The sequence below is a fragment of the Paralichthys olivaceus genome, chromosome 5 (assembly GCF_024713975.1).
Source record: "Paralichthys olivaceus isolate ysfri-2021 chromosome 5, ASM2471397v2, whole genome shotgun sequence".
Lineage (NCBI taxonomy): Eukaryota > Metazoa > Chordata > Actinopteri > Pleuronectiformes > Paralichthyidae > Paralichthys > Paralichthys olivaceus.
Window position 1 is genome coordinate 4,284,093 of NC_091097.1, and position 14,854 is coordinate 4,298,946.

General features: G+C 43.9%; 1 protein-coding gene across 9 annotated transcripts in view; it reads right to left on the reverse strand.

The window, feature by feature from the left end:
* Positions 1 to 14,854, reverse strand: part of LOC109634329 (RNA binding protein fox-1 homolog 3-like) — a 391,336-nt gene that overhangs the window by 80,534 nt on the left and 295,948 nt on the right. The window contains exon 1 of one of the 9 annotated variants that reach the window (XM_020094776.2): positions 6,824 to 7,287. The exons of 7 other annotated variants lie outside the window; for them this stretch is intronic. In XM_020094776.2, coding sequence (XP_019950335.1) covers positions 6,824 to 6,949 — 126 coding nt within the window. In that variant the 5' untranslated portion in view covers positions 6,950 to 7,287. Of the gene's footprint in view, positions 1 to 6,823; positions 7,288 to 14,854 lie in introns of those variants that run through there. One more of the 9 variants, XM_069524961.1, reaches the window with a different exon arrangement.

Below are 14,854 nucleotides of genomic sequence, written 5' to 3' on the forward strand. Positions count from 1 at the left end.
TTTTTTTTTTTTGCTTTCACTTGTACGGCCACTCTGTTAACTCAGCACACGGGGTAATACGTCTCATTTGAGAGGATCCCGCGGAGAGAAGAATGCTTGAAGGACAGTATGAGAGTGACACTACATTATAAACATAATAATCACAGCTGGCTAAGATACTGCAGTAAAGAAATAATTGGACTCAAGCTGGTCTGGCTGCTTAAGCATTTTAGCGTGCCATTTGCAGAAATAGAAAACCTCAGGACAGATTATATTCTCAGGGGGGAAAAAACGGGCTAGAAACGGTCTCTACTGTGAGGTGATCCTCCTGTCTTTATCCTCCTGTAACAGTATGCGAGTGAGTGTATAAGTGTGTGTGATGTAGTGAGAGCTCCCGCAGTGTAAAGACAGGGAGGCGTTGTGTCGTATGTCTTGTCTTTCCCCCTCTCGCCAGCCCTTCTCGCTCGCGGTCTCCGTTTGGCCGGAAGGAGCAGTCAAGCGAATGAGCAGCGGAGATCTCGAAACCTAGTGGACATTCCTGAGATGTATTAAACAGTGCGGGTGGGAAACAAGGCCACTGCAATGCAGAACTGACAGAGCCCACTGTGACCAGCAGTGTTTATCTGAACCTTTGCATCTTTGTGTAGCGGATCACTGATTTGTAAGGATATACAACCTCATTATTCTCTTAGTGCTGAGCAAAGAAATGCGACTGCATCTTTTTAATTCCAGGAGTCAGACTTGTGATCTGGTTCACTAATTTTAAATTATTTTACCCTATACAAAACTAAGAGAAAAGGTTTGGGGAATTTGGCTTCTTTTGTTGAATTAAAAAAAGGGAGAAAATATGGTTTAATTATTCTTTAAAAGTAATTTGTCAGTAAATGCAGACATCACATCACCACCACTCAACAAAAATGATTCTAGGCTCGATCTATTAGCAGGTAACACAGGAAGCATCTCCTGTGGTTTTATATTTCCTGCGTTCTGCGTGATGAGCAGCACCAAATGTTTAACACTGACGTTAATTAAAAGCCTCATTAGAAATTTGCCACCTTTGGAAAAAAAAGTTGGTAATTATTGTGAGGTGGGGACATCTGCAAGTGCAGCTTTGTTTTCCAGGAGTGGAGTATATTAGCATCAGCAGCACTGTGAATGCTAATTCACTGACACTATAGGTTCAGAATATAGACAGCAACACTTCGGGCTAACGCTCAACATTAATGACTGGAGGATATTTAGCATTATTGGCAAAATGTAAATACACATTTATTGATGCACTGCACAGCAGTGTGCATGCAAAGCCCTGCTAGCATCCACCTACAGATGACAAGAATTTCTCACAGGGAGACAAATAAATATACATATGTAAGCTCAAATATGTGCGCTCACATTAAAAATACAGGCAGACCCCCAGAGAAAAACCTTTGTTGGTGAGTAAATCTATTGCAGTGTTTGTGCCATTCTTCTATACAGGGAACAAATTTAATTTTGTTCCATTTACAAAGGTCTAGTGGAGTAAGACGGTGGGTAGCCTTGAGAAAAAAAACACACAAGTCAGCCCGACTGTGAAGTCTCTGTGAAGAACAAGGCAGCACTCGCTCACACACCAAATGAAATTTCAAAATAAACGACTGAGCTGTGATTTACAATTCTCCTCGGGGGCAGAGAAAAGTGAGAAAACATTTCAATCAGTCCCTCCGCCTTTGTTATGCTGCTATGAATCAGCTGTTTAAGGGACAAAACAGCTGAAAGGCGGCAACAGAAAGACACTGAATGATTTCCCACCAAAACATAGAACATATTGAGAGGTATATTCCAGAGTCCATGACATTCGTTTTTTACTTTTTTTGATTTGTGCCTGATTGAATCGGAGAAAACGGTGCTCGACTAAATTGTCTGAAAAACAACAAAGCTGGCAGAGCTTTGTGATATAATGGGAATATTTCAAATGCAGCATTTATCTACGACTACACAACAGAGAAAAATCAGATAGTTTGTGAAAACGGACACAACAAACGCCTAAATCATAAGATCGGAGATTGAATTGCAAGTGGTTAAAGTGCGAGCCTGGTTCTATATTCAACCTCTTATTGTTAACTATTCAACCAACAACTTGTTTTTCCGTCTCTTACCTTGTCTGAGGGTCTAAATTCATCAGCTCCTACATAAATCTTTCAAAATAACATGGCTTCAATAAAAGAAAAGGCCTCAGTAATTTCTTAGTAACATTTGGAGACGAGAAGATTTTAATCGAACCAAAGAAAAACAGAGCGATGAGTGTGGACTATTTTTAGCTGCAGATTATTACACATTTGGTGTTTATTCCTGCAGCAGGACAGTGAGTGTGGGATTGACTCAAAATAAATTACTGTTACCATGTTTATGGTAATGAGGAGACGTGTCACCCAGTGTGGCTCGCTGATGGGATTCTGGACAATGCAGAGAGGAAGAGAGGAATAAGATCAGGCTTCAGAAACACAGAGAGCACTGGTAAGGGGGATCGTTTGCTAGATTGGGTCTTTTCGTGGAATTTCTTGACAGTAAGAGGAATATAGAAAATCACCAGCCTCCTTTTTTATAGATGATGGTATACAGTATGAACACTAAGAGGCTAATAGTGGATCGAAAAAGAACCAACTATTGTGTGTTAACCCTGTTCCCGAGAGGTCAGGAAGGGGTGGCATGGTGGGGGTGGTGGTCTCTCGGAGCCCCATTTGAAGCCCGGCGAGGCCGTGGCTCATTTCTCAAACTCATCTCAGATGCACCCACATGGGCCTAACGAGAGCCCATGTAGGGACAAAAACCTATTAGGCCTCCCCAGTTACAGACAGCATCTCCATTTACAGCTGTCAATAGTACAGCTTGGCCTACAATAATTATCCCCCAGGAAGGAGCCGTCTCTGCGCGGTTCGCATTAGTCCGTCCCCGGGAGACCACCAACCTGAATCCTTCGATATCTAAAGTCCCTGTGAATAGCGGCGCTTTGGGAGGCAGGATCAAGGCCTGAACTGAGGGGGAAGTGTGTCGCGAGTATTCCCAGTCCTCCCCTCTCTGCATCCCTCGCCTTTAACCAGATGTATCAGTGTGTGTGTGTGTGTGTGTGTGTGTGTGTGTGTGTGTGTGTGTGTGTGTGTGTGAGGAGGGAGAGAGTCGGCTCGAGTACAGTAGTAGAAAAGAGATCAGCATGAGTAGGAATAAGAGGAGGAGGAGGAGGTGGAGGAGGCCGCTGAAACTAGAGAGCCTGGGCAATTCCTCACATATAAGGATCGCCTCTTCTCGATGACCGAACCATTTAGGACGATACCGAAGCCGTGTACAGTTAAGGGGGAGATTCAAAACAGCCCGACCAAAGAAGCCACAAAAAAGAAATCAATAGATGCAACAATAACAATAGACATCAGCACAGAGGAATGCCATGATAGAAAATCCAATTACAAATCAAAGCGAGGCAATTTTAGAAAACGGGAGATCTCCGGATAAGTCCGAGGCAAAGACAGAGAGAGATATGTGAGACGTAGACAAAAACAACCGCTGCTTTTTCCTCTTTAGACATAAGTAACACCCTGTTTCTCACCCAACAGCATCCTCTTAGATAATAGAGTTACATTTACGAGCGTTGCCATATGCCCACCCAGTGCCTGGTAAATAGAAAATCCATGCGATGCCATGTTTTTATGGCTCTGAAGACAGCTACTAACTACCATGAGCAAACCCGAGCTACCCCGTCAGCTTTGGCTCGTACCATAAATATATTTATACTTTAATACAGGCCTACAGCAGCGAGCATTGCATCCCGTAAAAGCCTCCCCACACTGTAATTCATAACTCCCTCAATATCCAGCGCCATAACTCACGAAATGAGCCACTACAATACAAATTGGCGGTGGAAGAAAAGTGACATCATCCTGCGGAAGGATGAAGTCGGCACCCCATGTGGTGGAGAAACTCTCCCCGTGTCGAGAGGAGGATCGGCCCTTCAGCAGTGGTGTGATACCGCCACTTTTTTTTGTAATCAGAAGCCCACAGTTCTCCCACCACACCGCAGGGAGTCTCTCCTTGTGCTAATGAAAACAAACATTTAGCTGGGATTTATACGCAGCACAGCTGACTACAAAGAGCATCAAAGCAAACTGCCTGAGAACACACACCCAAACACTGCTGCACACAAATAAAGGCAAGGTATGCTTTGCTAATCTTTTATGTAATAAACTCCTGTCTTCCTGTGATATCATGTGGCGCCATGTTCACACATAATAAGCAAAGCTGTTCCGAGCCTAACTTAATACAGTGTCTTATTTGAAATGCAAACAAACTGTGAGGCAGAGGCTATCACCTCAATCTATTCCCCTTCTGTTCTCTGGCTGTCATCTTACACGAGCCAACGCTGCAGCCCTGCACTGTGGTGAGGGGGGAGGAAGGAGGAGAGCAGCGGTGGTGGTGGTGTGTGTGTGGGGGGGGGGGGGGGAGGAGGACACGGGCAGCATCCTACGAGGGATGGCTGATGTGAGAGGAAAAGGGATGCTGGTGGGGAGGGGGGGGATACGCTGGCCACAGTGTGATTCAGAGGGTTGTTTCCCCTCACAGCACTGCAGGGCGAGGATTTACCGCAAAGAGAAGAGAGAGAGAGAGAGAGAGAGGGAGTGAGAGAGAGAGAGAGAAGAAAAGCAGAAAAGAAAAAGAGCAAAAGCTGCTGATACATTAAAGGGATTTGAAACAAAAAGGTTTTTTTCATGAAAATAGCACACAGGAAGTTTCAATTTCAGCTCTGTCTAGGACAGACTGTGGACATAAAAACACACATATGTGGCAGGGCGCACACACACACACACTCAAGAGGCTTACTGGCCGTCCAGAGGATTTGGATAAGGGGGAATGTAGTGGCAGGTAAACCCACCTGAACTGGGTTTACTCACAGTTTTACTTGTGGATCTTGGAAAGCTTTTTCACAACATAAAAATCAAAATGATTTTAAAATAAAATCCTTATTTTTTAATTCAATAAGTAAAAAACGGTTTGTCATGTTTGCAGATACTGAGGTCGTAGATTATCCTTAATTTTAAATTCAGTTTTACTTGAACTATTAGTGAATCTTGTATGACTGTATGAAAGTGGAAGACGTGTTGGTTTGTCTATAGTTGGTGTGCGTTGGTGGAGCCTGGTCATCACCCTGTGCCTGGCTGGCCGGTGGGGTTTGCCCGCTCTGGACAGATGGGTGGGAGGGGGTGAGGGCCATTACCATGATGGCAGGGGGAGAAAGGGGGGAGGCAGCGGGACTCAAAATGAGAAAACAGGGGTTTCCATCATGAGCCCCTGCATCACTGCAGTATAACACACATACTGTTTACTGCAACACATGCTGCCAGTAGTAAAAACAGAATTGGACGCTCGACCCCCCGCCACCACCCAACCAAACAACACACACACACACACACACACACACACACCCTCCACCCATGCAGCCCCCATCATCCCAGCACTCACAGCACTCCCGACCCCAACTCGCTGAATTAAAACATGTGAATAATTCAGGAGCTAGACAGGCACACGGTCTCTTAAGAGTCACCTTGTTGTTGATTTTTCACCTCCCTTCAGAAAATTGTAGTCTTCAGGTTTCACAAAACAAGGGGATCAGTGACTGAATCAATTTCCAAAGGAGGGTGACAAAAAAAGGAAAAAAGCGAAAATCAATATTAATTTGCAGAGATGTATAATTATTCAAAGTGTTGTCACTTGGTCGTGATTAACATTAGAAATATGAAGAACTCACTGTGGGCCCTCTGACAAACAGGGAAATGTAGCTTTCTTTTTCAGGTCTGGATGTAGTGTGTATTTAAATTTAATGTGTAAAACATCCTTAAACAATAAGCCAAACAAAACACTAAAAAAAACAGACGAGATGAGAAAGAATTAAAATACTTCACCGTCAATTTCAGACAATTTAGTATTAGTTTACATGCCACACATGTAATATGAACTTGATAATTTCTGAAGTACCAGCACTGGAGCGCCACATAATGATTCCGTTGCTGTAATGGCTTTAACTTCTAGATTTCAGGGGTTGAAGATGAATTTTAGCTGGAATCTGGTTTTGGAAATGTTGAGTGGCCTGGGGTCAGATTGGGTGAAAATGTAGGCACCACGCACACACACACACACACACACACACATACACACACACACACACACACACACACACACACACACACACACACACACATACACACACACACACACACACTACGTGTCAATAAATGAGGTGTTTTCTGCATAATTCTAAAAGCAGCTAAATAAAAAGTTGGCACCCTCCTGCAGCCTCGCAGCACAAGTCTTTTTTGTCTCATTTTAAAAACACACCTGACTCAGAACTATCTTTATCTTTGCGGCAGAGAGAGCAGCGATGGCCAAGTGTGAACACAACAAACTAGAGGAGGAAACACTTCCAGCTCAGTGAGTCACGAGGCTACAGATGTACACAAACACTGCTGCGTGGTCCCGCGTCACAGTAAAATTGCCAATTCGCTGTTTTTAATTTCATTCAGAAACGGGGTGCAGGGCAGCAAGCGACACGAGGAGAGGAGGATGAGAGGAACAGAAGAGAGGGCAAATGTAAGGGGGTGACCCTCCCTTTCACATGGACTGGGTGAGGGTCAAGGGTTAGGGGGCGCTGGGGGGGGGGTACTCCGGGTAACAGCACAAAGCGAGCGCGATGCAATCACGTGCCGCGGAGGAGCGCACGGAGGGATGAGAGGCATGGATGGAGAGAGCAAGTGAGAGGGGAACGGGAGAGAGAGGGAGAGAAAGAGAGAGAGAGGGTGACAAAGCGAGCTTCATTCAGTCTTACCTCGGGCAGGTAGAGGAAGGCAGGGGGACACTGGAGCGAGTGAGGTAGCATCCCGGAGCCGGAGAGCAGCAGGCAGCCGGAGTTGGCCATGGAGCTCAGCGTGGGGTGACGGGACGCTTTGCGCATTTAGCAGGGAGATCCTTTCGCTCTACTCTCTTTCTTCCTCTCTCGCCCTTTCTCTCTCTCGCTGGCTCACTCGCTCCCACTCACTCTCTTTCTTTCTCTCTGGATCCCCTCCTGTCTTCTGCCTCCTCTTGCCTTTTTAAATTTCCCTTTTGCTGGCTTTTGTGTCTCTATTGAAGATGTAGCAGGAATGCGAGCAGCGCGCAGACAATGTGCATGTTCCACCTTTATCACTATTGCTCTCTCTCTCTCTCTCTCTCTGTTTCTTTCTCTCCCTCTCTCGCTCTCTCTCTCTCTCCCACTATCCCTGGCGCGACTCTGTTTACTTTGAGCACGATAAAAGCCAACATAAGCATTCAGACACAGAAGGGGAGGTTCTGTGCAAGCCGAGGAGGAGGAGGATGAGGAGGAGGATGCGGAGGAGGGGTTGTAGAGCCAGGGTTGGGTTGGTTAGGGTGGGGGTATGAAAAGAAGTGGTGGTGGTAGCATTTGGGTGGGTGGGTTTTGGTGGTGGGGGTTACTGAAGTCCCTGGTGGATTCATACATCAAACGAGGTCGGCTGAGTAACAGAGGGGATGTGAATGACATTAGAACAGCTGATCCTGGGCATTAGCACCTCCTGGGACACTGCACGCTGCCTTTTAATTGTGCCCCCCCCCCCCCCTGCCCTGCAAACACATACATAAACACACACACACATACTCAGTGGCCAGCACTACCTCACCCTGTGTGTGTGTGTGTGTGTGTGTGTGTGAGTTTGCACGCTCAAGGACACATACTGTACAGCATGTGTAGCAGATAAATTCGTGAAGCCGGGGGAAAATGCACAAAAAGAAAAAAACAGGCTGTTATTAGGCCTGGTCGTGACATCCTTCTTCATCTGCTCTTGCATCTACTGAGCTGTAAATATGCATCCATCCAAGCATGTACTGAGGAGCACGCTAAACTGTACAAGAAAAACAACTCAGAGTTTCCTTTTAATGTATCTTTTTGATTAATTCTGTTTGAAACGGCTTAAAAAGAAGCAGACAGAGAGAATGCACATGATGTATCTGTTACATCATGGGCGCCAGTCAGTTATGGATACCGCATTACCTTAAAAATGCAGGGAAACGAATGGAATTCATCACAAATGTGGCTTCAAAACCTCGATGTCTCAGGAGAGATCGGCGGAACGCAGGTCATTTAGGTCCTACTGACTCTTGATTTCAGGATTCTTATTGCAAACAAGTCAAATTAAGCAAATTAACAATCTGTATAATGTGCATGATATATATATATATATATACTGTATAATGCCCTGTATCTTTAGATCCTCAAGCATGATATTGATATGCCACCAAAGACGAGATAGAATGATTAAGAATGAACCAATTAAAAGTTAAACCTTGGACCTCAGAAGAGGATTTTTATCTTGTGAGTACCTTCTTCTTTATTTTTCCTGGTTCCAGACTTGTGAATTGCGTGTCCACATCGCAAATTGTTTTCAGTGATTCAAATAGATCTGGCTCAATGATGTTGATGAAAAAAAAAAAAAAAAAAACCCCAGACAATCAAAGACCTGTAGGCAGGATTAAGAACAGGGATGTTATCTTCCAGTGCCAGAGTCAGAATAATGGCAACAGAAAAAGAAACCTGTCACAAAAATGGCGACAAGATGAGACTGATGCAGCCAAACAGGACGATATCGTGCTCGTGGGAGATGATCAGCTTGTATGCTGCGACCCGACGTCTTTATCTGCGTAGATCTTCCACTTTGTGACAAGTCTTAAATCAGTTTATTTCTTCCACTGATGTAGGACAAATAAAAACTGCTCCTCAGACATGCTACTGCATCTTATGTATCCAAGGAAAGTGATATTTTAAGCTGGGGTTGGCAATCCTGCAAAAGCTAGCATGGGGTAGGCTACACAGACATATTCCACCCCCTTAGATTGGCCCTCTTGTCAAAGCTACGCCCACAAAAAACATGAACGTGCACTGCCTGACAGCTGCTAGATGATGACTTTTCCGTAACTCACTTGCTGACATCTTGCTATTGTCTTTGCTTCAGCATGGGCAGGGTGCACACAGGCCAGCAGGTCAGTTAGTGGCTATTATTATAACTATTTATTGATTATTTGGACGTGAAGAGGATTTCAAAAAATAAGATATAAAGCGTCCAGGAAAGAAATTACCAACCGTACCTTTAATGGAAGGATATGTCACGTGCTACTGAATGCTCCTCACCATAAAATGGCCAAAATGTCAGATTGCATAATGAAGTGAGAATTATCACGTTATCACATTATAAGCTCGACTGAAATGATTTTTTGTTTCTCCATTTTTCTGCAACCGAGTTTAAAAAAGTCTCCTGCTTGCTGCTTTGGCCTGCACCAACAGTAATGATGGGGTCCTGCTGTGGCAGACACAACACTACCACGGAGAGAATTAACTCGCTCTGGGACACTTCCTCTGCAGATTAAATAATTCAGCAGCAGGGGGACGACTGACCTGTAATTACATATTCATACTTGTATTTCATGAACTCCACTGAAGGAGGCCGACTAATAAAACATCGGTAATTCAAACAAATGCTCACCTCCACCGGCAGCCATCTTTATTGCCAGCACACAGTCTCATTCCTGGATAATTGGCCTGACTGTTTGATGCAAAGATCAGTCATCACAGACGTTTGACGTGGTTTAAGCTGAACAATTTGGCATCATCCTGCTAAAGATAGGAATCCATCGCCCTGTCTCTCCTCTATGTGTTTTTCTGTCTCTCGCTCTTTTGCTCTCCTTTTTTGCTCCGTTAATAATTCAAATGAGCACTGCCAGATCACTCCCTTCAAAGGGAGTTGCTGGAATGTTCTCAACAGTGCCTTTTCTTTTTGTCATGTGAAATCAAAGCTCTCAGACGCGGTAGAGATATCTTCGGTTAACTCCCCACACTTCTTTTCTGCCAATTAAAGAAAGATCAACAACGGCTGCAAAAGGCTCACAGTTGATCACCAAAAGCAAGAAAAAAAAAACTGAGGGATTCTAATCATCATCATCCTCATCATCAGTTTTGTCAGTGTCGCCCTTTGTCTTCCTCTATTTCTTCCTTGCGGCGCAATCACCACATCTCTGTGGCGGCCTCGTAATAATCAGCATAATCATTATTACCACAATCACCATCATCATCACTGTCACTGTCGACTCTGTCACGTCTGTCTTGTGAGCCTGCGTCGCTGGCCTGCTGCAGAACAGGATTTAGCCTCCGAGGCAGGTCTTAAATGCATTTGATTGTCACCGAGTCTGCACGAGTGTGTATTTGTGCAGGTGTGAGTCCCTATACCTCATGAGATTCATCTGATTTGAGGCATCACAAGATTTTAAATCCAGTGTTAATCTCCTCGAAAAAAAAAAAAAAACCCAACGACAAACCTGTCTTTGTGTATGAGACGCAGCAGACATGGAGTGGTTTGTTTTTTGAGCCAGTGCTGTTTTAATGTGCTCCTCAAAAAAAAAAATAAAAAGGAAAGGAAAAAGGGTTGAAAGCAGCAGTTCTAGCAGTAAAAAGCCATCACATGCACTGGGAGCTCAGTCAGCAATAATCAAAGGCAATACAAGCAGCGACTAATGGGGCTCAAACGATCGGCGGTGCATTCCTGTTCTCCACTGTTTATCGTATGACCGCTGATCAATATAGCGCACTCGCACTAATCATCATAAGAGAAGACTGTTTATTTCCCTCAACTCCCATCACTCTGACAGTGGAGGAAGACGTGTTTACATCCTCTACTTAAGTAAGAGGAGCAATAACACAGTGTAAAATAATCCATTAAAGCTCCAGTCCGTCTTTAAAATTCTACTTATGTGAACACATGTCTTATTAGAGGAAACGTATTCAAAGGCAATTATATGGAGTTATAAGTAACGTCATTATTATTATTACTGATGCATCAGTGTCTTTGATGTTGGAGCAGGTTGACATGAAGCTAATATTAACTACTTATACTGTAAAACACTTGAATCCATTTTTTTTAACATGTAAAATCTAAATTTCAATACTGTTTGACATCATTATTATTTTATGTAAGTATTTATTTGCCGTTATTCTTTGTCATCACTTTTTTTTGTCAAATTCTTATTGTTTCCTTGTGACCACTGCATTTAAAATGCAATGTTGTGTTTTATTATGAATCTACAACTTGTTACACTTATTTCAGTATTGGGATATGTATTTGCCTTTAATGGTCAATCCTATATTATATTAAAAACTCCTTTATGGCATTATGACCTTAGTATTTTTAACCATGCAACTTTTTTTTCTGTCTGATCTGTCTGCAGCTATTCCTGTATTGTCTGATGCGATCTAACTTAAAATCTTGAAATCTAAAATATTTCTACAATAAAGCCTAACCCTTCAACGCCTCTGCATCCTCTATCACAGGGATGAAGGTTTATCCTTTTTACCTCACTGCTTGTCCAGATTACTGTGCACACTTATCTACCCAATAAGTGCATTGACTCTATATTGTTGTTTTGAAAGCATTGCCATTGGTTTCCCACATGATTGTGTACTTACCAGTGACAATTTGTGTAAGCAATGTTTGTCATAGATTAATGTTTGAGTGTATGACCCTCTTTCGGAAAATTATGAATAAAAATAGTTTCAATATATCAAGGAAGTTTAAGTCCCTCCAGCAAATCTCCAAACCAGCAGAATTTAGACATAAAGATAAACAAAACAAAAAATCTAAAATCTTTGAATTGCTCGCTCTCGTCGTGTTTCCTTCAACTGTTAAATCATACTTCTGTGAATTCTACTTCCCAAAGCCTGCTTCAAAAGGCCTCTCCACGATGCCAGTGAGAAAATTCCGATGGGGGAATACTGAAGCTTTCATTTAAATTGAAAAAAAACCCAAAAAACTTTACTGCCTAAAAGTATAGAGAAATTTGAATATACAAAGTCTAAAATGACTGAAGTGTACAAACAGAATACAGAAACATCTTATACCTCTACTTGCTCAATTCCCTGAAACATTCTGAGGACATTTAATGTAGCATTCTCTGTGGTTGTTAAAAGTAAAAAGTACAATAGTTCCCTCTGAAATCTACTGTATAAAAGTAGCAGGACTTGATAAATGCAGATGGTGCAGCAGATGAGTAAACGCACTCTGTTGCTTTCTACCGCTGCACTGTGCACTTCACTATGGACACAGCTCCCCCATCAGGAGGACCACCAGAGCTTGAACAACACAAACACATGTCAGAACGAGGATTATGCAACATTCTGCGCAATACCAAACTTGGTAAATATGTATGAAAGTAAATATGGAACTTGCTCTCTGTTATATTCTTCATTAGTCACAGTGTGGCGTATAATTAGCCCATCTGATGTGATCAGTCGAGGAAGAGATTGTGGACTCTGAAGGATGGTGTGGGGGTGTAGTTTGGTTCCCTCTGCGCACCCCCCAGCCCACTGGACACGCAGCCAAGACCTCTGGAGACACACTCCGAAGAAAACAAAGTGGCAGTGTTTGGTGCTGGTGGGTTCTGTTGAGAAGCAGCGAGGCCTTTAGAGGGGCACCCTTGAAGTGCCCCTCTGACAGGCTTCCTCATTATCTGGCATCTCCAGAGTGCCAGCCAACCCCGCTGCAGAAGTGGGGGCACGAGGAGGCCTCGATCAGCCAGCCCTGGGGGTAGTCACAGAGGGGAGGGTTGTGCTCTCACTAAAGGTCCACTGATTACATCTCAGGCCCAGAGCTTCAGGGATCCCTGCTAATTAAAGGTTGTGTCATATCTGTTAGAGATAACAAACCTATGTAGCTCATCTTTTTTTTTTTTTTTTTTTAAATCAAGGAGTCCATTTTATAGACTTCCCCACTCCACTCTGATATTCCGGCTTTCCGGCATCACGTCAGGTTGCAAGTCTTGGTCTGCATTCAAGGCTGACCAGCTTTCTGCACCCAGAGGAGAGGGTTCCTATTTAACCTGCCCTCACCCATCTCAGCGTGCCAGCGGTGTTTTGGAGGCATCAGGGATCCTTTGTCTGGAGGCATAATTAAAGCTCTCGTTCATTATTTCTTCACTTTGAGCGCAGATCTGAGTAATTAGGAGGTAGTGTCACCAGGGGGCTGGAGATTTCATGGAAGCACATGCACACACACACACGGACAAACACAATCACACATGTCTACAGTCATAAAATCCACACACACATACACCGAGACAAAAACCAAGCACTTGTTCAATCTTAGCACCAAATGAGCCGCATTCATCTCCCACCTATCTTTGGATGCCAATATCTGGCACCGAGTGAAGCATGCTTTTTCTCCCCTCAAAGCTGTCATGTACTAATGCATTGATTAAAAATTTTGATTAAATGGACAGTTAAGGGAGGAACTGCAAGAGTGATCTGCAATCCATGCCTCAATTGGAGGCTGGGATAGGATGTGGGGCCCCGGCTTTTGCTGCGTTTGGAGCTCAGGCACTTGCTTCTCTAATGGATTTTGAAACAGAGCTTGGCTTTTATATGGTGTCATTCATCCTCATATGTTTTCGCCTGCCACGTCTCACAATCACTGCTTCTTTATGGCAAACTAATGCACCCAGTGCTAAGATCAGCAGGTTGGCTCTGGCCATCGCTCACAGCGCTCTGGCCAGATATTAGGACGTTTCAAGAAGCTTCCATCGGAGGAGGCAGAGTAGAAGCCGAGGGGCACTGACTCTGCCTCCCACACAGTCATATATCAACCTTCCACACCACACCGTCTACACCCAAAACACACACACACTCACAAATACACACACCAAGCCACTGCTCCTCCCGCTGCTTTGACAAGGAAGGAAAGGAGGTGGGTGATGGAGCTTTATGGCGGTGGACAGTCAACGTCAATACATCGAGCGTTTTACCACCCTCTTTTACAAAGGTCTGGCTTGCTCGCGGTTACGGAGTGCTGAGGCCACGGGGGTGTTTGATAGTCCGAGGAGGTAGGTGGAAGACAGGGAAGGGTTTTGTTGAGGCATGGTAGAAGACAACAAACGGGGGCGACGGCTCATGCTCCGTTAGCCCTCTGGGCCGAGAGAGAGGCGATGTTAGAGAGCGAGAGACAGCTGACAGGGCAAAGGGACGGCCAAGCATGGAAATCACATCAGATCAATGATGAAAAATTCAGTGGCGGCAATAGTCGCTCTTGGGAACAATGTCACATGGTGCATGTAAGCGTGTGACTATAGGGTGTGTATGAAGAAGCTAATGTGTCACCCAGCAAATATACATTGGCCTGTTTTGTCTTCCAGGGGTGGGGCAGTTGGTTTGAAATGTGATTAATAGCAGGAATGAAAATAAATACAAGAGACATATTTGTAGAGCTACACTAGTGTGTGTACACTTCTGTTGGTATTTAAAATTATGAGCTCGTCTCAGGGGCTTTTGCTCTCTACAACAAATGTTATTCTCTGTCCCTAAAGCCTCAGTTACGCCAATTTAACAGAAAAAATGAAATGGGCCCACTCACCACTTACACAATAAGAACATATTAACATCACCCACATGGATTGTTGGCATCGGCATTGCTTGAAACTTAACACCACTATTAGAAATCCACCAGTGTAGGGACAAAAAGTATGATATCAAATTATACTATGCTGTTGTAAACTGCCAAGACGATGTTTTCTTTATATATTTCCACACAGGAAGAGTAATTAATGAGAGAGGGAGGAGAAAAAACACTTAAGGAATCCCGAATAGAAAAGTCTGTAACTCCAAATTAGACACATTAACTCCCCTTCCTCCAAAAAGCCACTCATCTACTGAACCAGGAAACATTTAGAGCCAACCTTGTTGCTGCAGTAACAGGTGCAGGTGCAGGTGCAGCTGGAAGAGGAGGATATCACACAAATATAAGCACGTGAATAAACATGGAATTGTTTTCAA